We start from the raw sequence: 23854 nt of genomic DNA, 5'->3' as shown, positions 1-23854 counted from the left end.
TTGTGACAACTGATGCGTCCTCTCCTTCAGTGTCAAACTGACCATGTGACTGTGTTGACAATCTTTGATCTAATCGTCATTTTGCATGCTGAGATTATTCAAACTGCACGCTGTGCGCATCTTTGTGCGCTGACCAACGAGAGGTAGGCCTATATCTGATCTTGCACATCTGCGAGTCACCTACAGGATTCAGATCTTTGTTAAATGGCTTGTGCGATATTAGGCTTTATTTTATTTTTTTATTTTTTATTTCACCTTTACCTTTCAGGTAGGCAAGTTGAGAAGAAGTTCTCATTTACAATTGCGACCTGGCCAAGATAAAGCAAAGCAGTTAGACACATACAACAACACAGAGTTACACATGGAGTAAAACAAACATACAGTCAATAATACAGTAGAAAAATAAGTCTATATACGATGTGAGCAAATGAGGTGAGATAAGGGAGGTAAAGGCAAAAAAAAGGCCATGGTGGCGAAGTAAATACAATATAGCAAGTAAAACACTGGAATGGTAGATTTGCAGTGGAAGAATGTGCGAAGTAGAAATAGAAATAATGGGGTGCAAAGGAGCAAAATATATAAATAAATAAATAAATACAGTAGGGGAAGAGGTAGGCTATATTATAGATGGGCTATCAACAGGTGCAGTGATCTGTGAGCTGCTCTAACAGCTGGTGCTCAAAGCTAGTGAGGGAGATAAGTGTTTCCAGAGATTTTTGTAGTTCATTCCAATCATTGGCAGCAGAGAACTGGAAGGAGAGGCGGCCAAAGGAAGAATTGGTTTTGGGGGTGACCAGAGAGATATACCTGCTGGAGTGCGTGCTACATGTGGGTGCTGCTATGGGGACCAGCGAGCTGAGATAAGGGGGGACTTTACCTAGCAGGGTCTTGTAGATGACCTGGAGCCTGTGGGTTTGGCGACGAGTATGAAGCGAGGGCCAGCCAACGAGAGCGTACAGGTCGCAGTGGTGGGTAGTATATGGGGCTTTGGTGACAAAACGGATGGCACTGTGATAGACTGCATCCAATTTATTGAGTAGGGTATTGGAGGCTATTTAGTAAATGACATCGCCAAAGTCGAGGATTGGTAGGATGATCAGTTTTACGAGGGTATGTTTGGCAGCATGAGTGAAGGATGCTTTGTTGCGAAATAGGTAGCCAATTCTAGATTTAACTTTGGATTGGAGATGTTTGATGTGAGTCTGGAAGGAGAGTTTACAGTCTCACCAGACACCTAGGTATTTGTAGTTGTCTACATATTCTAAGTCAGAACTGTCCAGAGTAGTGATGCTGGATGTGCGGGCAGGTGCAGGCAGTGACCGGTTGAAGAGCATGCATTTGGTTTTACTTGTATTTAAGAGTAGTTGGAGGCCACGGAAGGAGAGTTGTATGGCATTGAAGCTCGTCTGGAGGGTTGTTAACACAGTGTCCAAAGAAGGGCCAGAAGTATACAGAATGGTGTCGTATGCGTAGAGGTGGATCAGAGACTCACCAGCAGCAAGAGCGACATCATTGATGTATACAGAGTAGAGAGTCGGCCCAAGAATTGAACCCTGTGGCACCGCCATAGAGACTGCCAAAGCCCCGGACAACAGTTCCTCTGATTTGACACACTGAACTCTATCAGAGAAGTAGTTGGTGAACCAGGCGAGGCAATCATTTGAGAAACCAAACCAATCGAGTCTGCCGATGAGGACCAGCTCTGAAACCAGATTGCATATCGTAGAAGGTGCGGTGGGATTCGAAATGGTCAGTAATCTGTTTGTTGACTTGGCTTTCGAAGACCTTTGAAAGGCAGGTTAGGATAGATATAGGTCTGTAGCAGTTTGGGTCAAGAATGTCCCCCCTTTGAAGAGGGGGATGACCGCAGCTGCTTTCCAATCATTGGGAATCTCAGACGACACGAATGAGAGGTTGAACAGGCTAATAATAGGGGTTGCAACAATTTCAGGAAAATAATTTTTAGAAAGAAAAGGTCCAGATTGTCTAGCCCGGCTGATTTGTAAGGGTCCAGATTTTGCAGCTCTTTCAGAACATCAGCTGACTGGATTTGGGAGAAGGAGAAATGGGGAAGGCTTGGGAGAGTTGCTGTGGGGGGTACAGTGCTGTTGACCGGGGTTAGGGGTAGCCAGATGGAAAGCATGGCTAGCCGTAGAGAAATGCTTATTGAAATTCTCAATTATAGTGGATTTATCGGTGGTGACAGAGTTTCCTATCTTCAGTGCAGTGGGCAGCTCGGAGGTGTTCTTATTCTCCATGGACTTTACGGTATACCAGAACTTTTTTTAGTTTGTGTTGCAGGAAGCAAATTTCTGCTTGATAAATATAGCCTTGGCTTTTCTAACTGCCTGTGTAAATTGTTATTGCATATCACAGGGGGCTGTTCGATGCTAATGCAGAACCAAGGGCTATATCTGTTCCTGGTTCTAAATTTCTTGAATGGGGCATGCTTATTTAAAATGGTGAGGAAGGCATTTAAAATAAAAAAACAGGCATCCTCTACTGACGGGATGAGGTCAATATCCTTCCAGGATACCCGGGCCAGGTAGAGTAGAAAGGCCTGCTCGCTGAAGTGTTTCAGGGAGCGTTTGACAGTGATGAGTGGAGGTCGCTTGACCGCTGACCCATTACGGATGCAGGCAATGAGGCAGTGATCGCTGAGATCTTGGTTGAAAACAGCAGAGGTGTATTTAGAGGGCAAGTTGGTTAGGATGATATCTATGAGGGTGCCCGTGTTTACGGCTTTGGGGTGGTACCTGGTAGGTTCATTGATCATTTGTGTGAGATTGAGGGCATCAAGCTTAAATTGTAGGATGGCTGGGGTGTTAAGCATGTTCCAGTTTAGGTCACCTAGCAGCACGAGCTCTGAAGATAGATGGGGGGCAATCAGTTCACATATGCTGTCCAGAGCACAGCTGGGGGCAGAGGGTGGTCTATAGCAGGCGGCAACGGTGAGAGACTTGTTTTTAGAGAGGTGGATTTTTCAAAGTAGAAGTTCAAATTGTTTGGATACCAGGTGATGTCATCGCATGTGTGGGTGGTGGAACTGAAAGGTTGGATAAGGTATAATGAGCAGGGCTAGAGGCTCTACAGTGAAATAAGCCAATAAACACTAACCAGAACAGCAATGGACAAGGCATATTGACATTAAGGAGAGGCATGCTTAGCCGAGTGATCAGGGTCCAGTGAGTAGTGAGGTTGGTTGGGGTCATGGCGATTCAGAAAGATAGCCGGGCCATGGGTAGCAAGCTAGCAGAAGACGGAGGAGGTCTGTTTTTAGCCACCTTGTGCGTTTCCATCGGTAGATCCGTGGGGTTCCGTGTGGTAGAGGGGACCAATCCAATTGGCAAAATAGATATAGTTATAGTGACCCAAGAAAATTGTCCGATAGACCTATTCAGATAGCAGCCGATAAGACAGCTAACGATTAGCGGGCCACAGATGGGCGTTCTGGTAATGTCGCGACGGAGGGGCCAGTTGGATAACTCCCACGGGCAGATATAACGTCGGAAGTCCAGTCGTGATAGGCCCCTTGGGGCTCCGCGTCGGCAGTAAAACGGGTCCGGATAGGTGATTGTAGCCCAGGAGTGGCTGATGGAACTCTTCAGCTGGCTAGCTCCGGAATAATTAATGTTTGCCCCCGGGACCGACGTAAGCCAATATTCACTCAGATAGCAGCTAGCTAGCTGCAAGATCCAGGTGTAAATGTCCAGAGCTTGCGGTAGAAATCCGGGGATATGGAGAGAAATAGGTCCGGTATGCTCTGATCTGAGTCGCGTTGTACAAAACTGGTGATAGCTTTTTGAGCTAAAGGATAGCTGATGACCACCAACCGTGGTTAGCTGAATACTAACATTAGCCAGTAAACTGGCTAGCTTCTGGCTAGCTTCTGGCTAGCTTCTATTGTGGATTTCAGATTTGAGGTGAGTAATACTTTTTTTTTTTAAATTGGTGAGGCGGGTTGCAGGAGAGTGTTTTGAAGTTGAGATTTAAAAAAATATATATTTATAAAAGATATGTGAAGAAAAGATGTAAATATATATATATATATATATACACGGGACATGACAAGACGAGGACAAAGGACGTCTGACTGCTATTCCATCTTGGGAAAGAAATATAGTTGACTTTATTTAATAAAAATGTTTGTAATTTCATTATCTCTTTGTCTCCCTCTTTGTTACGAGCTGGTTCGTAACAGTAAGGTTAAAATAGTTAGTTAGTTATTTGTTGATTGACATACAATGTAATTTGCTAGGTTATCAATATCAGATGTACTGTTGAAAATTGTGCTTTTATTAGCCAAAGAAACCTGCAAGACACAAATATAATCTGGCTATACCTGCTGATTCTTAGTCAAAATTGTGAGTGAGCCCACAACCTTGGCTGAGAAGCAACCCCACACATGAATGGTCTCAGGATGCTTTACTGTTGGCATGACACAGGACTGATGGTAGCGCTCACCTTGTCTTCTCCGGACAAGCTTTTTTACAGATGCCCCAAACAATCGGAAAGGGGATTCATCAGAGAAAATGACTTTACCCCAGTCCTCAGCAGTCCAATCCCTGTACCTTTTGAAGAATATCAGTCTGTCCCTGATGTTTTTCCTGGAGAGAAGTGGCTTCTTTGCTGCCATTCTTGACACCAGGCCACCAGGCCAGATGCACTCACACCTGCCTGCTGCCATTCCTGAGCAAGCTCTGTACAGGTGTCCCGACCCCGCAGCTGAATCAAATTTAGGAGACGTTCCTGGCGCTTGCTGGACTTTCTTGGGTGCCGTGAAGCTTTTTTCACAACAATTGAACCACTCTCGCTGAAGTGCTTGATGATCCGATAAATGGTTGATTTAGGTGCAATCTTACTGACAGCAATATCCTTGCCCATGAAGCCCATTTTGTGCAAAGCAATGATGATGGCACGTGTTTCCTTGCAGGTAACCATAGTTAACAGAGGAAGAACAATTATTCCAAGCACCACCCTCCTTTTGAAGCTTCCAGTCTGTTATTCAAACTCAATCATCATGACAGAGTGATCTCCAGCCTTGTCCTCGTCAACACTCACACCTGTGTTAACAGGAGAATCACTGACATGATGTCAGCTGGTCTTTTTGTGGCAGGGCTGAAATGCAGTGGACATGCATTTTTGGGGATTCAGTTAATTTGCATGGCAAAGAGGAACTTTGCAATTAATTGCAATTCATCTGATCACTCTTCATAACATTCTGGAGTATATGCAAATTGCGGCAGACTTGGTGAAAATTAACATTTGTGTCATTCTCAAAACTTTTGGCCACGACTGTACTCTAAATTTTGAGATGGGGGTGAAATCCAAAGTTGTGCTAGATATTCATTAGCAATGTCACTGACAAATATTGGTAGAGTACTAGCTCAAACAGTTTTAATCTGCAAAAATGTGAAATGTATTAGTGGGTGATTTCAGATCAAAAGTGGGTGGACAAAAAGCAAACATTGCCCCCCCCCCCTCCCCCCAATCAGATAATGGGGTGGTAGATGCCCATTTTCTCTTATGGCTCAGCTCAGGTGCCTAATTATACCATAGACATACATCATACATCAGATCCAGCTCAGAGAGGCCAAGCTCATGAGCTCCATCAGTAGTAGATTTGAATTTAGAATGAAAAATGTATGTGTTTATGCAACAAATCTTAATGCCTCAAATAGTATCGTATCGCATTGAACCAAATCGCATCGATTTGCTCTCTAATCAAATGGAATTGCACCAAATCGTTTCAAACTAAAACGTATCTTTCCTGTATCCTATTGGAGCCCATGCACCTAGATACGTATCAAATCATCTTGAAAGGGAAAGATGCATATCCCTACCATCTACAGTATTTAATGAGTTTAGATCTCTATATCTCTCTCTCTCTCCCTCCTCTTCGCTCTCTTCCTCTTCTCTCTTTCTTTCTCTCTCTCTCTCTCTCTCTCTCTTCCTCCTCTTCGCTCTCTCTCTCTCTTCCTCTTCTCTCTTTCTTTTTTCCTCTTCTCTCTCTCTCTGGCTTCCTCTTCTCTCCCTCTCTCTCTCTCTCTCTGCTCTCCCCCTCCTCACCGTCTGTCACCAATGGCAACTGCAAATGTGATTATAATTATACAGTTTTACTCCTCTGTAAATGTTAACAGCTCAAGGATATCACTTTTTTAGAATAACCTCTCATCCCAACCCATGGATTGAAGAACCAGGCATCGACAGGAATTATCTTTATGCCTTTAAGCCATACTGTAAATTCCACCAATGAAACATACATGCTATCATTTGTTTTTGTTTTTAACAGTGTTGGAATCATATTATTACACCCACTCTAGATCATCAGTGTTGAATTAGGGGTATTTTGTATAACTGACAACACCCACTGGGTTGTAATTCTGTTGATAATCAAGTGTACTGTGTCAAGCTCTGGCTTTAAATAGGAATTCACCTTCTGCTCACCTTTTAACCCCAATGACCACACACACAAACACACTCACATGCACTCACGCACACACGAGCACACGAACACACAGACACATCAAGACACGTGCATGCAATCACGCCCAAGCACATACACAGACGAACACAAACAAGTGTGTTCTCATCTCTCAGTAACTAGAAGTGCCTTAAGTAGAGCCCTCCTCTCCTTCAATATGTTTTCTGTTAATACCACTGGTGCCTTGCAGATGTCAGCCATTGAGAAGTGTACATAGTCTCTCAGAGAGATTATGATGCTGTTTTGTTGTGTTTGTATGTGCGTCTGTGCGTGTGTGTGTTGGGAGTTACAGTATGGATGGATTTACCGACTAAACCATATTTGATTCATGATTCAACACTTAGAAGAATATACACATTTGTTTATCATCTTTTTGTCTTATCTGTTCCCCTTTCTTTTCTAGATCATGATCTCAGAGACCGTCCTGTTCTTGATACAATACTCGTCCAAAGAGCTGGACAGTCAGGAGAAGACCATGCTGACAGGAGACTGCTGCTACCTCAACCCTCTGGTGCGCAGGACCTTTCGCTTTCTGGGTACGTCATACAGAGTAAATATTATCGAAACATTAGCCAACTTTGTGGTTCAGTTGGCAATTGTGCAATGACAAGGTTGTACTTCGGATAAAAGTTCCCATGATTCCCATGATTAAAGTGGCTGGAGTAGAGTCAGTGTCATTGACAGTGTGTTGGCAGTAGCCACTCAATGTTAGTGGTGGCTGTTTAACAGTCTGATGGCCTTGAGATAGAAGCTGTTTTTCAGTCTCTCGGTCCCAGCTTTGATGCACCTGTACTGACCTCTCCTTCTGGATGACAGCGGGGTGAACAGGCAGTGGCTCGGGTGGTTGATGTCCTTGATGATCTTTATGGCCTTCCTGTAGCATCGGGTGGTGTAGGTGTCCTGGAGGGCAGGTAGTTTGCCCCCGGCTACTTTGTGCATGACACAAGTCATTTTTCCAACAATTGTTTACAGACAGATTATTTAACTTATCATTCACTGTATCACAATTCCAGTAGCTCAGAAGTTTACATACACTAAGCCGACTGTGCCTTTAAACAGCTTGGAAAATTCCAGAAAATTATGTCATGGCTTTAGAAGCTTCTGACAGGCTAATTGACATCATTTGAGTTAATTGGAGGTGTACCTGTGGATGTATTTCAAGGCCTACCGTCAAACTCAGTGCCTCTTTGTTTGACATCATGGGAAAGTCAAAATCAATAAGCCAAGACCTCAGAAAAAAAGATTGTAGACCTCCACAAGTCTGATTCATCCTTGGGAGCAATTTCCAAATGCCTGAAGGTACCATGTTCATCTGTACAAGCAAGTATAAACACCATGGGACCACGCAGCCATCAAACCGCTCAGGAGGGAGACGAGTTCTGTCTCCTAGAGATGAACGTACTTTGGTGCGAAAAGTGCAAATCAATCCCAGAACAACAGCAAAGGACCTTGTGAAGATGTTGGAGGAAACAGGTACAAAGTATATATATCCACAGTAAAACGAGTCCTATACCGACCTAATCTGAAAGGCCGCTCAGCAAGGAAGAAGCCACTGCTCCAAAACCGCCATAAAAATGGTTTGGCTTGCAAGCCAAAGAAAAGCCAAAGAAAACCATCCCAACCGTGAAGCACGGGGGTGGAAGCATCATGTTGTGGAGGTGCTTTGCTGCAGGAGGGACTGGTGCACTTCACAAAATAGATGGCATCACATGGAAGGAAAATTATGTGGATATATTGAAGCAACATCTCAAGACATCAGTCTTGAGTTAAACCATTTAAAGGAAAAGCTACCAAATACTAATTGAGTGTAGGTAAACTTCAGACCCACTGGGAATGTGATGAAAGAAATATAAGCTGAAATAAATCACTCTCTCTACTACATTCTTAAAATAAAGTGGTGATCCTAATTGACCTAAGACAGGGTATTTACTAGGATTAAATGTCAGGAATTGTGAAAAACTGAGTTTGAATGTATTTGGCTAAGGTGTATGTAAACTTCCGATGTTAACTGTAAATATCATATAGGATGTTAAATGGATAACTCAGTCTAACCGGCCAACTTTGCTTTTGTTAGACTGTCCGACAATAGCCCTTTAGTGTTATGTTGGTGTAACAATTAGTTCTGCAGATTATGTCTGCCCCAGTAGCCAGCAGTAGCTACCACAGCCACCTGCTGTAGAGGTATGGATGACTGAGGTACCTAGAGCAAGGGATTCGTGTCAGATGTTTTAAAGACATTATCATTTTGGATCAGATAGGGATACGACTTTCATCTAAGCCTCCCTGGCAGACTGCAGTGGGAAGGTGATAATGTCAACACAGGTCAAAGACACCTGTCTGCAGAGCATGATGGTGCACTTCTCCAGCCCAGTGCATGTTTTACAAAGAGATTACATGTACTTACAAATGTAAGATAGAGGTACTGTATCACAGAAATATAACATTGTTTTATCTCATGTACTATCAGCTATCGTGCTGTGGAAGATTTCTTTCTGATTGACTGCTCTTAGATTCTGTCTCTTTTCTCATCTCTACCCTGTCCATGATTTGTTTAGTCAGTTCATATTATAGAGATATGAGAAACACAGGTGTGTGTGTGGGTGCGTGTGTGTATGTGTGTGTGCGAGTCATCTCACTAGTCATCTCACGACCTGCCGTCTTCCATCCCATCTCTCTGTTTTATTTAGAGTTCCAATGATAATGACTCACTTTGCAATGCTCTGTGGGAAAATCCATTTTGAACATGCCCGAAGGTCATGACAACAAGCTCGTTCTTAACTCTTAATCTTACTTTTTCACCTTATTTGAGTGGTGAACTTTGCACTTTGCATTTCTCCACCCTCTCATGAACCTTGATTGTGAAAGGATAAGCTATTTAGAGTGCACCCTTCTATTGGAAGCTAGATGGAGGGTTGTTAGGAGTATAAATGCCCAGCGAGATGAAAGGCAGCCTGGAGAGACACTGCTGTTGTTGTCTCACCAGGTTTTGAAGGCTCAAAGCGGAGCGTTGATGTGCACTTGTTAGCGAACTCCTTAAGACATACTGTTACACAAAGGAAGACTTTGTAGTGCATATAATGACTTCACAAATAAGCCACTTCTGTTTGGAGAAATCCAACGTATTATTTCTCACTGCATCACTATTGGTCTTTGTGCGAGGTGTTGATGTTCAAGCAGTTGGCACACAGTTCAGACACTCATCTGTACCACACAAGACATGCAGGAAATTATCTCTTCACAGGCCCCAGGACCAGAACACAGGCTGGGAGTCGCACAGTTTTAAATAGAGCCATGAATATATGGAACTCTTTGCCAGCCCAGGTAACCCAAGCTAAAAACCTGATTCAAAAAACAGCTAACAACACAAAGGGACTGTGAAGAGACAGCCATTTTGATATATTTTGTCATTTACACTCTATTATGTGTTGTATCATGTAGGTGGGTGGCCTTGCACGAGCCTTGGCTTGTGCGAGCAGGAACATGTGATACATTTTCACAACTCTTAGTACAGAACTCCAAACTGGTCACACTTTCCTTCAAAACCTGTCATTGTGCAGTCATTTGGATCGTAAACATCTCTCACCACACAACCGTTGATTCAAAGTATATGTTTATTGTGAAATGTAATGAGAACATTGGTTTAATCACCAAACAAAATAATTATATATTTTCAAATTAGTCATTTTAACTACCAGTCCAATAGCAAACAATGCAAGAAGAAGCAAATTATGTTTGGGGGGAAAAAGATGGCGGACTGAACACAGCAGTGTAGATCACCTCAAGATAAAAACGAAATATTCAATATCGGTAAGTTAGACTAAATATTAGCACTTCACAAACTGATGGGTTATAACCTTCAATCTGGATAACAAAACAAATCATAAGGATAGAGAAGTGTATCGACAAATATTACGAAAACAAGCAACACCCAAACAGGACGGAGACTTAAAAAAAAGAACCAATCCCGAAAAGAAAACGCAACTCTTCGACAGACACAGACGTTTTAATCTTTTCACCACCGGGAATGGTAAGGGTGGAAACCGATCTGTTAAAATCGATAAATGACAAACTGGGCATACTTGAATTAGTCAGTAAGGATATAAAGGAGTTGAAGGCAAGCCTCGAGATGAGTGATGAAAAAGCTGCGACATTGGAGAAAGATACAAACAAGCTACAGTAAAAGGGACAGTCAATAAGATTGAAACTGATGTTAATGAACTTAAAAAGGAGAACTTCTTTCTGAGAGAAGCCTTACTTGACATAAAGACTAGATCCATGAGAGAAAAAGTGGTACTTACTGGTATCCAAGAGAAAGAAGGAGAACTTTCTGAGGGTGTAGTTAGGGAGTTCCTCCTTACAGCGCTTTCAGATCCCACGCGAAGCTGTCGACAAAATCAAACTCGAACGTGTACACCGTTTCAGGTTAGGGAGGGCAGAGATATGAATGCCCAATCGTTGGCAAATTTGCTTTCTTTAAAGATAAAATAATGGTTAAAAACCTGGATAAAAGACTTGCACGGAAATAGGCTTGAATGATCAGTTCCCGAAGGAAATTGCAGAACTGCACAAAGTTCTGTATCCAATCTTCAAGGAAAATAGATTCAAAGGGAAACGTGTAGCTCTCGGAGTCGATAAACTGTATATTCATAACCAAATGTTCCGAGACACAAAGACTACCCATGGCTATTCAAATATTACAAAGTTCCCATAGAGGAGTCAAATAATGGAACACCCAATACTATCCATGGTAGGGATTGTAATAAAAAATATATGTAGAAAAGCAATAAAATAAAACAATTGTTAAGGAAATAAACTACAACTGCACTATACCATTCCAGATAGATAATGTTGGAAAATCATTTGTTTTAGACTTTCCATTTATAGTATTTTATAAATTGATAAGACAGCATAAGAAGAAAAGATAATTAACTAAATAATACATCTTCAAATATAAGGAACTGGGACACAAAAGTACTCAATCAACATGGAGGAGATAAAACACAGAGGACATAGAAGGCAGAGTATGTGGGTATGTGCGCATTTATTGTGATGGAAGGCGGGGTGTGTTTTTTGTGTTTGGAAAAGTGTGGCGTTAAGTGAGTGAAAAATGATAGGGGTTGCAAATCCCAGAGCCCATGTGTGTTTGTGAGCAGGGGTTATGAGAGAGAGCTCAGTTTTGTGCAGATATGGAATATACATTTTAAAATAAAATGTTAATATCTATTTATTTACTGTCCTATCATGATGGAATGGTCCCCAACCCAATACAGTACTATGGACACCCACCTGAGAGACCCCTACACTAAGGAGAAGTCCTTATCTGTCTTATGGGCCAACTGTAAGTAGCCTATACGCAGCCAAATGAGAAAGATGAATGTGGTCAGAGACCAACTAAAGCAGCACTGCCCCATCAAGATTCTGAGCCTGCCTGGCAGGGTTGGCCCTGTGAAGCCAAAGCCCCCTGATGGGAGAGCATAATATACAAGGAAATTCTCAAAACTGCCAATGAGAACCTTGACGACCTTGTATCTAGCCGGTGGGGATTCTGGTGGGGTGCCCCCACCTAGGCAGTGCTGGCAACACTAGCTGCAGTAACCCATGGGGAGGGGGTCACACTCTGACATTCTGAGAGGGGGCATGTTATTGTGGCCCTCGTGGCACAAAATCATCAAAGGTCTGACTGCTCAGAGATGCTTGGGAATATGGTCACAATGGGGGACCACGTGTGTTTCAGGGGACCTGACAATTTTCATAAAATCTCCCAATTTTTGTTCAATTTTGCATGCCTTCTCATACAGCTGCAACTGTATATGCATTCGTAAATCAAGGCCTTTCTTGATTTGGGCTCTGGGATACTGTTGAGCATCTGAGTTTATGGCTGTTTGTGGGGGAAAGGGATTGAAACTACCTACACTATTACAAATATTTGTTGTTATTTATGGAAGTTAAGATAAGCAGTTTGTATATGGGGGTGGTCTGCCGGTCACTGGGATGACAGCCCAACGCGGGATAGGGAGGGGTTTTAGCAGGTAGAATAATGGGGAAAATTGGAGGTTTACATAGTAGCAATGCAAAAATCATGTTATAGCTACAGTGGGGCAAAAAAGTATTTAGTCAGCCACCAATTGTGCAAGTTTTCCCACTTAAAAAGATGAGAGGGGCCTGTAATTTTCATCATAGGTACACTTCAACTATGACAGACAAAATAAGAAAAAAATCACATTGTAGGATTTTTAATGAATTTATTTGCAAATTATGGTGGAAAATAAGTATTTGGTCACCTACAAACAAGCAAGATTTCTGGCTCTCACAGACCTGTAACTTCTTCTTTAAGAGGCTCCTCTGTCCTCCACTCGTTACCTGTATTACTGGCACCTGGCACCTCGTTACCTGTATTACTGGCACCTGTCAGTATAAAAGACACCTGTCCACAACCTCAAACAGTCACACTCCAAACTCCACTATGGCCAAGACCAAAGAGCTGACAAAGGACACCAGAAACAAAATTGTAGACCTGCACCAGGCTGGGAAGACTGAATCTGCAATAAGTAAGCAGCTTGGTTTGAAGAAATCAACTGTGGAGCAATTATTAGGAAATGGAAGACATACAAGACCACTGATAATCTACCTCGATCTGGGGCTCCACGCAAGATCTCACGCCGTGGGGTCAAAATGATCACAAGAACGGTGAGCAAAAATCCCAGAACCACACGAGGGGACCTAGTGAATGACCTGCAGAGAGCTGGGACCAAAGTAACAAAGCCTACAATCAGTAACACACTAGGCCGCCAGGGACTCAAATCTTGCAGTGCCCAGAAGTGTCCCCCTGCTTAAGCCAGTACATGTCCAGGCCCGTCTGAAGTTTGCTAGAGAGCATTTGGATGATCCAGAAGAAGATTGAGAGAATGTCATATGGTCAGATGAAACCAAAATATAACGTTTTGGTAAAAACTCAACTCGTCGTGTTTGGAGGACAAAGAATGCTGAGTTGCATCCAAAGAACACCATACCTACTGTGAATCATGGTTGTGGAAACATCGTGCTTTGGGGCTGTTTTTCTGCAAAGGGACTAGGACGACTGATCCGTGTAAAGGAAATAATGAATGGGGCCATGTATCGTGAGATTTTGAGTGAAAACCTCCTTCCATCAGCAAGGGCATTGAAAATGAAACATGGCTGGGTCTTTCAGCATGACAATGATACCAAACACACACAGCCTGGGCAACGAAGGAGTGACTTCGTAAAAAGCATTTCAAGGTCCTGGAGTCTCCAGATCTCAACCCCATAGAAAATCTTTGTAGGGAGTTGAAAGTCTGTGTTCCCCAGCAACAGCCCCAAAACATCACTGCTCTAGAGGAGATCTGCATGGAGGAAAGGGCAAAAATACCAGCAACAGTGTGTGAAAACCTTGTGAAGACTTACAGAAAACGTTTGACCTCTGTCATTGCCAACAAAGGGTATATAACAAAGTATTGAGATAAACTTTTTGTTATTGACCAAATACTTATTTTCCACCATAATTTGCAAATAAATTCATTAACAATCCTACAATGTGATTTTCTGGATTTTTTTCTCATTTTGTCTGTCATAGTTGAAGTGTAGCTATGATGATAATTACAGGCCTCTCTCATCTTTTTAAGTGGGAGAACTTGCACAATTGGTGGCTGACTAAATACCTTTTTGTCCCACTGTACATGGTGGAGGCTCAATCCAGCTTGATTACTTTCTTACGTCATTCTCTCTGGCACCAAAAGTTTTAAAAAAGAGTGTTGGTAGGGGACAGAATGTGGTCTGACCATCACATAATTGGCATACATATTTCTCTTACAGAATTTCCACGTGGGCAAGGATATTGGAAATGTAATCTAAGCCTACTGGATGATAAGTTATTTTTAACTAGGACAGAAGAAATTATATCTGACTTTTTCCGACATGACATAGGTATAGCAGATCCCATTATTGTATGGCACACTTTTAAATGTGCCTTTAGAGGCCATGCAATCAGTACTCATCTAAACCAAAAGCAATTTAGGACAAAAGAGTCCATATTAACAAAGGAAATGCAAGGACTAACAGTACAGATAGATAGCAATAAAAACTGTACCACAGAGGCTCAGAGTAAGTTAGAGAAAAAAACAAAAATAAATGGAGGAACTTATTCAAGAAAGATCCAGTGTAATATATTATTTAAAAAATCAAGCGAACTGGATGGAATATGGGGAAAAATGCACCACATTCTTTTTTAATCTTCAACATAGAAATGCTACCAAAAATAATTTACTGAAACTTGTTACAAATGATGAAGTCACCCATGATTCACCAAACGATATGTTGAAAGAGGAAGTAAAGTACTTTAAGCATATGTTTTTGTTTCTGTCTCCTCTATCTCCACTAACCATAGCTGATTGTATGCATTTTTTCATACAATCATAATATAAAATTAACATCGGTACAGAAAGACTCATGTGAAGGTCAAATTACACAGGAGGAAATTCTTGATGCAATTAAAGCCTTTAAGTCAGGGAAAAATCCAGGACTGGATTGCATACCAGTGGAGGTATACCAAACTTTTTTTTGAAATACTTAGAGGACTGTTATTAGCATGTTTTAACCACTCCTATATAAATGGAATATTATCGGACACTCAACAAGAAGATCTGATTTCATTATTACTGAAACAGGATCCAAGTGGTAAATATAAAGATCCAATCCATAAAAAAATTGGAGGCTTCTTACACTTCAGTGTTGTGATGCAAAAAGTCTAGGTAAATGCTTAGCGCATAGAATTAAAAAGTTATTGTTGGATATTATTCATCCTAATCAGGCAGTTTTTTTACATGGACATAATGTACATTAGACATAATATAAGACAAGTGTAAACAATAAAACACTGAAAGTTCTGGGAAACCAGGCCTGGTATTCAAATATGACTTTGAAAAAGGCCTTTGATAAAGTATGACGAGTTTATACATATACATTCCTGGAATATTTCAATTTTGGGGAATCTCTTATAAAACTGGTTAAAGTTATGTATAATAACCCTAGGTGTAACATAATAAATAATGGCTACATATCAGAAAGTTTTAAACTGTCAAGAGGAGTAAAACAAGGTTGTCCACTATCGGCATATATATTTATTATTGCCATCAAAATGTTAGCTGTTAAAATCAGATCCAATAATAACATTAAGGGATTAGAAATCCATGGCTTAAAAACAAAGGTGTCATTGTGCGCAGATGATTGATGTTTTCTTTTAAAACCACAATTAGAATCCCTCCACAGCCTCGTAGAGGATCTAGATACTTTTTCTAACCTCTCTGCATTAAAACCACATTATGATAAGTGTACTATATTACGTATTGGATTCTCTAAAAATACAAATTTTACATTACCGTGTAGTTTACCAATAAAATTATCTGATGGGGATGTGGACATATTCGGTATACATGTCCCAAAAGAAAGAAATGATTTCACTCCAATACATTTTAATAGAAAGTTAGCAAAAATTGATAAGATTTTGCTACCATGGGAAGAAAAATACCTCTCTATTTGTAGAAAAAACACTGATTAACTCTTTAGTTATATCACAGTTGACCTATTTGCTTATAGTTTTGCCTATACCTAGCGACCTTAAATTACATGAGCAAAAATATTATATTTTATTTGGAATGGCAAGGCAGACAAAATTAAAAGGGCCTATTTATGTAATGAATATGAATTCGGATGGCAGAAATGATTAAATATTTAAGCATTAGACCTCTCATTAAAGGCGTCAATCATACAAATGTTATACTTAAATCCGAACTGGTTCTCTAGCAAATTAGTGAGAATGTCATGTTCAAGAATGGCCTTTTTCAGATTACAATCGCTCACTTTCGGTTATTTGAAAATTAAATTATCTCCAAAATATCGTTATTTTTAAAGAAGCCATAGAAAGTTGGTTGCAATTTCAGTTTAATCCACCAGAAAAGACATAATAAATAATATAACAAATATTGTGGTTAAACTCAAACATAATAAAAAATAAATAAAGTTTAATCTTGTCACGTTCTGACCTTTATTTCCTGTGTTTTGTATTTAGTTAGTATGGTCAGGGCGTGAGTTGGGTGGGCAGTCTATGTTTGATTTTCTATGATTTGGGGTTTTCTATGTTTCGGCCTAGTATGGTTCTCAATCAGAGGCAGGTGTCATTAGTTGTCTCTGATTGAGAATCATACTTAGGTAGCCTGGGTTTCACTGTGTGTTTGTGGGTGATTGTTCCTGTCTTTGTGTTTGCACCAGATAGGGCTGTTTAGGGTTTCACACGTTTCTTGTTTTGTTGTATCAGTTGTTCATGTGTAAGTTTACATATTAAAAGAAACATGGACACTTACCACGCCGCATATTGGTCCTCTGATCCTTTTCGCCTCTCCTCTTCGGAAGAAGAGGAGGAAATCCCTTACAAATCTTTGTAAATTATATCATAAATAGGACTGGTGGAGTTATGTCACACTTGCACCTAATTCAAATATGAAAATGTCTGCTCTACCCAAAATTGCAACCAACTAATTGCAGCATTACCGCAAAAATGAGAGGCAAGTGGAAGGGGGAAAAAGTAAGGAACTTGTCTGTCTTAAAGACCTAAATTGCATTAAAGGAAATTGTGCTACATAAAAATATATACCAGTTTCATTTAAGGACCAAATAATTGACAGCAGTGCCATATAGATTGCAAAATAGTTGAGAATAGATTTTCGATGTACCAATTCCATGACACATGGTTTATGAATTGACACACAAAATGATGCCAGATTCAAAACTTAGAATTTTTCAATTTAAATTGTTATACTAAATTCTTGCAACCAATTTTTTTTGGTACTGTCCATATGTACAGTGCCTTGCGAAAGTATTCGGCCCCCTTGAACTTTGCGACCTTTTGCCACATTTCAGGCTTCAAACATAAAGATATAAAACTGTATTTTTTGTGAAGAATCAACAACAAGTGGGACACAATCATGAAGTGGAAAGACATTTATTTGATATTTCAAACTTTTTTAACAAATCAAAAACTGAAAAATTGGGCGTGCAAAATTATTCAGCCCCTTAAATTAATACTTTGTAGCGCCACCTTTTGCTGCGATTACAGCTGTAAGTCGCTTGGGGTATGTCTCTATCAGTTTTGCACATCGAGAGACTGAATTTTTTTCCCATTCCTGCTTGCAAAACAGCTCGAGCTCAGTGAGGTTGGATGGAGAGCATTTGTGAACAGCAGTTTTCAGTTCTTTCCACAGATTCTCGATTGGATTCAGGTCTGGACTTTGACTTGGCCATTCTAACACCTGGATATGTTTATTTTTGAACCATTCCATTGTAGATTTTGCTTTATGTTTTGGATCATTGTCTTGTTGGAAGACAAATCTCCGTCCCAGTCTCAGGTCTTTTGCAGACTCCATCAGGTTTTCTTCCAGAATGGTCCTGTATTTGGCTCCATCCATCTTCCCATCAATTTTAACCATCTTCCCTGTCCCTGCTGAAGAAAAGCAGGCCCAAACCATGATGCTGCCACCACCATGTTTGACAGTGGTGATGGTGTGTTCAGGGTGATGAGCTGTGTTGCTTTTACGCCAAACATAACGTTTTGCATTGTTGCCAAAAAGTTCCATTTTGGTTTCATCTGACCAGAGCACCTTCTTCCACATGTTTGGTGTGTCTCCCAGGTGGCTTGTGGCAAACTTTAAACAACACTTTTTATGGATATCTTTAAGAAATGGCTTTCTTCTTGCCACTCTTCCATAAAGGCCAGATTTGTGCAATATACGACTGATTGTTGTCCTATGGACAGAGTCTCCCACCTCAGCTGTAGATCTCTGCAGTTCATCCAGAGTGATCATGGGCCTCTTGGCTACATCTCTGATCAGTCTTCTCCTTGTATGAGCTGAACGTTTAGAGGGATGGCCAGGTCTTGGTAGATTTGCAGTGGTCTGATACTCCTTCCATTTCAATATTATCGCTTGCACAGTGCTCCTTGGGATGTGTAAAGCTTGGGAAATCTTTTTGTATCCAAATCCGGCTTTAAACTTCTTCACAACAGTATCTCGGACCTGCCTGGTGTGTTCCTTGTTCTTCATGATGCTCTCTGCGCTTTTAACGGACCTCTGAGACTATCACAGTGCAGGTGCATTTATACGGAGACTTGATTACACACAGGTGGATTGTATTTATCATCATTAGTCATTTAGGTCAACATTGGATCATTCAGAGATCCTCACTGAACTTCTGGAGAGAGTTTGCTGCACTGAAAGGGGCTGAATAATTTTGCACGCCCAATTTTTCAGTTTTTGATTTGTTAAAAAAGTTTGAAATATCCAATAAATGTCGTTCCACTTCATGATTGTGTCCCACTTGTTGTTGATTCTTCACAAAAACATACAGTTTTATATCTTTATGTTTGAAGCCTGAAATGTGGCAAAAGGTTGCAAAGTTCAAGGGGGCCGAATACTTTCGCAAGGCACTGTAGCTTGTTTTTGGTCACAGGTCCAGGAATGGCTGAAGAAATACAACATTTACCTGGAGCTAACGCTACAGATAGGAATACTGGGTGATTTGAAAAGTCATAGTCAATCGATCAATAATATAATAATACTTTTATCGAAAAATGTTTTCTTTAATTTACAATCTGTATAAACTATGAGAATAGAAAGGTTCAGAACTTTTGTGAAGCAACACAGCATGGTTGAAAAATATATGGCAAATAGAAATCTATTATGGATGGTTAAGAGATAAACAGGAGGGGTTGAATGGAGCTGAAGGGTGGGACTAATAACAACAAGATAACAAATGTAAAATATACTGTGTCTTTAAAATGTATATAGGTTCACAACTTTTGTGAAATAGCACAGTTAAAAATATATGGAAAATATAAATCAAACTGGATGGACATCAGAAATAGAGGAAGGCCAGGTCTGAAAACAAACAAAATATAACTATTGTAAAATAGTTGTGTCCGTAAAATGTATATAGTATGTATAAGCTGGAAGTAGAAGCCTAAGTGTTATTGTTTATTAGTTTACTCCAATTAGGGGTGGGGTGGTAGGGTGTGCGGGAAATAATACAGGAAAATATATTATTAAACATGTATTTATATATACATTGGGGCAAAAAAGTATTTAGTCAGCCACCAATTGTGCAAGTTCTCACACTTAAAAAGATGAGAGAGGCCTGTAATTTTCATCATAGATACACTTCAACTATGACAGACAAAATTAGAAAAAAAAATCCAGAAAATCACATTGTAGGATTTTTAACTTGAGGCTGTAATCGCTGCCAAAGGTGCTTCAACAATGTACTGAGAAAAATGGTCTGAATACTTATGTAAATCTTATATTAAAGTTTTTATATACTTGTGATAGTACAAAAGTAGCATATGCATCAAATAGTAACAGTAATACAGTATAAAGTGCTGTACCTGAACATACTCGGCCTGCAGTTGTTTCACCTGGTCGCTGTTTCTCTCAAAAGGCACCAGGTGTCTCTTCAAAAGGTGGGTGATTGTTGGTAGGCTGATGGAAGCCACATTGGCAAAGATGTCATCGTTCTCCTCAATAGCCTGCTTTGTTTTGGACAGCCATATGTCATTCCTGGCCCTCACCATTGCACCACTGCTCACTCCTGCTGGTCGGACAGCACATGCCACGGCCATCACCATGTGGTCTTCTGTCAATTCTGAGGGTAGAACAGAGTATACTGTCAATATTATCATGATCGAATTGACAGTTGATCTTTTCAGATTGGGGTGATCTGGCAGCCTCTGCCATGGTAAGGCCTCTGTTTACCACATGGTCAACGATGATGGCCCGGACTTCATTAGACACAACAGTTCCCTGCCATCTGCCCCCCTCACTCTGATGTCCACCTGTTTGACGGGACCCAAGCCCACCTCTTTGAACTCTTTGACGGGGCCCATGCCCACCACTTTGACAGGGACCATGCCCACCTCTTTGACGGGGCCCATGCCCACCTCTTTGACCTCTTTGACAGGGCCCATGCCCACCTCTTTGACGGGGACCATGCCCACCTCTTTGACCTCTTTGATGGGCCCATGCCCACCTCTTTGACGAGGCCCATGGCCTCCTCTTTGACCTCTTTGACGAGGCCCATGGCCTCTTCTTTGACCTCTTTGACGGGGCCTATGCCCACCTTTGTGACAGGCCCCTTGTCCACGAGTTCTTTGATTTCTTCCTCTCCCTTGCTGTCTATCTGCTCCATGTTGAAAGAAATGGCAGGTGTTCACACACCCCTTTTATATGGTGACCAATTGTGGTTACCACAAAGTGAAATCAGTTAGCAAAAATTAGTATTCATTATGTATGGTTATCATGTATCATACATGTCATTTAGATGTTTATACTTTACAAACACACCTTTTATTTCTTTAGTTCTCAAAATCATCTGTATATAGTAGACAAACCAGTTTAAAATCTATAGGTTTACCAAACGGTTAAGTGATTAACCATTAAGTGCAATTGGATTAAGTGATGGTCAAATGTATTTAATGAGAAGAGAATCAGTGAAAGGCAACTACTTTATATTAAAGTTATTTCTAGATGAAATGCTGATTAGTTTAGTGAAAAAGTGTGATTTTGTGTGTTGTACCTAGTCAATTGAAAATGTGTTTTGAGTTTTGTATTAAGAGTTGTGACATTTTACCACATACTTGTGGAAATAGTACCAAAGTGATTAAAAAAAACAGTATATTATGTGTTTTATTTGTTGTTTTGTTTCCTATTTGGACCCCAGGAAGAGTAGCCGCTGCCTTGTGGATCCCAATAAATATTTCTATACTACTAACGGTCTCCAGGGGTAGGCAATAGTGGTCTTTAGAGCCTGTGCAGGTTTATATCACAGCCAAGCTCTATATAATCATCTTTAAACAGTCAGTCTCTGAATAATTCCTAACAAGTCCTCAACTGGCAGCTTCATTAAATAGTACCCGCAAAACACCAGTCTTAACATCAACAGTGAAGAGGCGACTGGTCTTCTAGGCAGAGTTCCTCTGTCCAGTATCTTTGTTATTTTGCCCATCTTAATCGTTTATTTTTATTGGCCAGTCTGAGATATGGCTTTTTCTTTGCAACTCATTCTAGAAGGCCAGCATCCTGGAGTCGCCTCTTCACTGTTGACGTTGAGACTGGTATTTTGCGTGTACTATTTAATGAAGCTGTCAGTTGAGTTCTTGTGAGGTATCTGTTTCTCAAACTAGACACTCTAAAAAAAATAAAAAATAAAAATTGGTTTCTTATTTTACTAGGCAACTCAGTTAAGAACAAATTCTTATTTTCAATGACGGCCTTGGAACAGGGGGTTAACTGCCTTGTTCAGGGGCTGAACGACAGATTTTTACCTTGTCGGCTCAGGGATTCAATCTTGCAACCTTGCGGTTACTAGTCCAACGCTCTAACCACTAGGCTACCTGCCGCACCTAATGTACTTGTCCTCTTGCTCAGTTATGCACCGGGGCCTCCCACTCTTTCTATTCTGGTTAGAGCCAGTTTGTGCTGTTCTGTGAAGAGAGTAGTACACAGCATTCTTCAGTTTCTTGGCAATTTCTCGCATGGAATAGCCTTAATTTCTCAGAACAAGATTAGACTTACGAGTTTCAGAAGAAAGTCCTTTGTTTCGGGCCATTTTGAGCGTGTAATAGAACCCACACATGCTGATGCTCCAGATACTCAACTCGTCTAAAGTTGGCCAGTTTTATTGCTTCTTTAATCAGGACAACAGTTTTCAGCTGTGCTAACATAATTGCAAAAGTGTTTTCTAATGATCAATTAGCCTTTTAAAATGATAAACTTGGATTATCTAACACAACATGCCGTTGGAACACAGCAGTGATGGTTGCTGATAATGGGCCTCTGGACGCCTATATAGTTATACCATAAAAAATCTGCTGTTTCCAGCTACAATAGTCATTTACAACATTAACAATGTCTACACTGTATTTCTGATCAATTTGATGTTATTTGAATGGACAAAAAATGTGCTTTTCTTTCAAAAACAAGGACATTTCTAAGTGATCCCAAACTTTTGAACAATAGTGTACGTGTGTGTGTGTGTGCGTGCGTGCGTGCGTGAGTGTGTGTGTGCGTGCTTATGCCTTGTGAGACAGTCAGTGAGCCATTGCACCTGCACCTTTGATCTAATTCCAGAGCCTGTCCTATTGCTGCAGTCTGATGCAGTGAAACCTCAGTCAGCATGAAAGTTTTCAAGGCTACACAGCCTTTACCCACCCAGCCTTCCTATTCACCTCCCACCGACCACACACACACTGATGACAAGAAATGGGATCAATGACACTGAAAAGATAAAGCCTTTGACGTTTTTGCTTTTTTATTGAACTGTGCAAATTGAATTTCATTTATCTGCTTAATAAGAGTACGATTTCCACCCCGTCTACAGTGCCAGCTAAGGAATTAGTTTCGCTAGCTACGTATTTCTGTCATTAAACCAAACGCCAAACGTAGCCATTTCCATGGACAGTCAACCCTGCTTATTTTTTGCTGCTAAGTGGGACAATGTCAGGCTAATGTCTTCTAAAATCCTCTGCCAAATGCTCATCTAGTGAGTCACTGTTGAAACACTACATCTGATTGAAGTATAAATGTGTCTGTCAGCATCTTCTGTCACCCCCTCCTCTCATCTCAGCTCCCTCATTCCCTTTAAGAAAGAGTAAAGAAGAAGAGACTGAGGTGACTGGAATATGACAGAGAAAAAACAGAATGACACTCTCAACAATAACGAAGACTTGCCTCTCTGCTCTTCCAGCTAAGTGGGTTTCAAAACTGAAAGACACATTAAGATGCAGAAACACAGAGTCTTGACAGTGATTGCAAAAGCTCCCCATTGTTGCTCCAGCAAATAGTGCGTCCTCCTGCCGGCTTTGTCTCTGACTGTGTGTCTAGCGAGGGCTTGTTTGTGGAGATTTTAAGTGAAAGACAGAGCTATAAGGCTCTCCTCTCATGGGCAGTGGAGTCTCCACATGTCTTTTGGCTCTGTGACACATTTCCGTTGTGTGTGTGTGTTTGTGTGTGTGTGTGTGTGTGTGTGTGTTGTGTGTGTTGGTAGGTTCAGCTGGGAGATGTGCTTTGAGGATATCGTTTTATTAAGGGATCTGATGTTACTCCTGTGTGTTTGAGCATCACACTGCTTTATGCGTCCTCACACAATTCTAGGAACAAAGCTCTGTCGTGAGGAGAATGTCGGTTTGCTTATGTTTGGCACACAGGGTTGTTGCTAGCGTGCTAGGAATTTGCATCTGTGAGAAGAGACTAGTAATTTCTACTCCTACTTTCAGACATAATGTAATATTTACAACATTTGGAATCACGCAGGGGT

The 23854-nt window shown here is 40.9% G+C and overlaps 1 protein-coding gene across 4 annotated transcripts in view; it reads left to right on the top strand.

Annotated features, from left to right (window-relative positions):
* LOC112215547 (phospholipid phosphatase-related protein type 5) overlaps window positions 1-23854 on the top strand; it is a 103300-nt gene that overhangs the window by 46968 nt on the left and 32478 nt on the right. For all 4 annotated transcript variants that reach the window (XM_024374650.2, XM_024374648.2, XM_024374651.2 and 1 more), the window contains one exon: window positions 6888-7020. In XM_024374650.2, the coding sequence (XP_024230418.1) occupies window positions 6888-7020 (133 nt within the window). The remainder of the gene's footprint in view (window positions 1-6887; window positions 7021-23854) is intronic.

This window comes from Oncorhynchus tshawytscha, linkage group LG16, assembly GCF_018296145.1.
Source record: "Oncorhynchus tshawytscha isolate Ot180627B linkage group LG16, Otsh_v2.0, whole genome shotgun sequence".
NCBI classification, from domain to species: Eukaryota; Metazoa; Chordata; class Actinopteri; order Salmoniformes; family Salmonidae; genus Oncorhynchus; species Oncorhynchus tshawytscha.
This window is presented reverse-complemented; position numbering and strand designations above follow the sequence as displayed.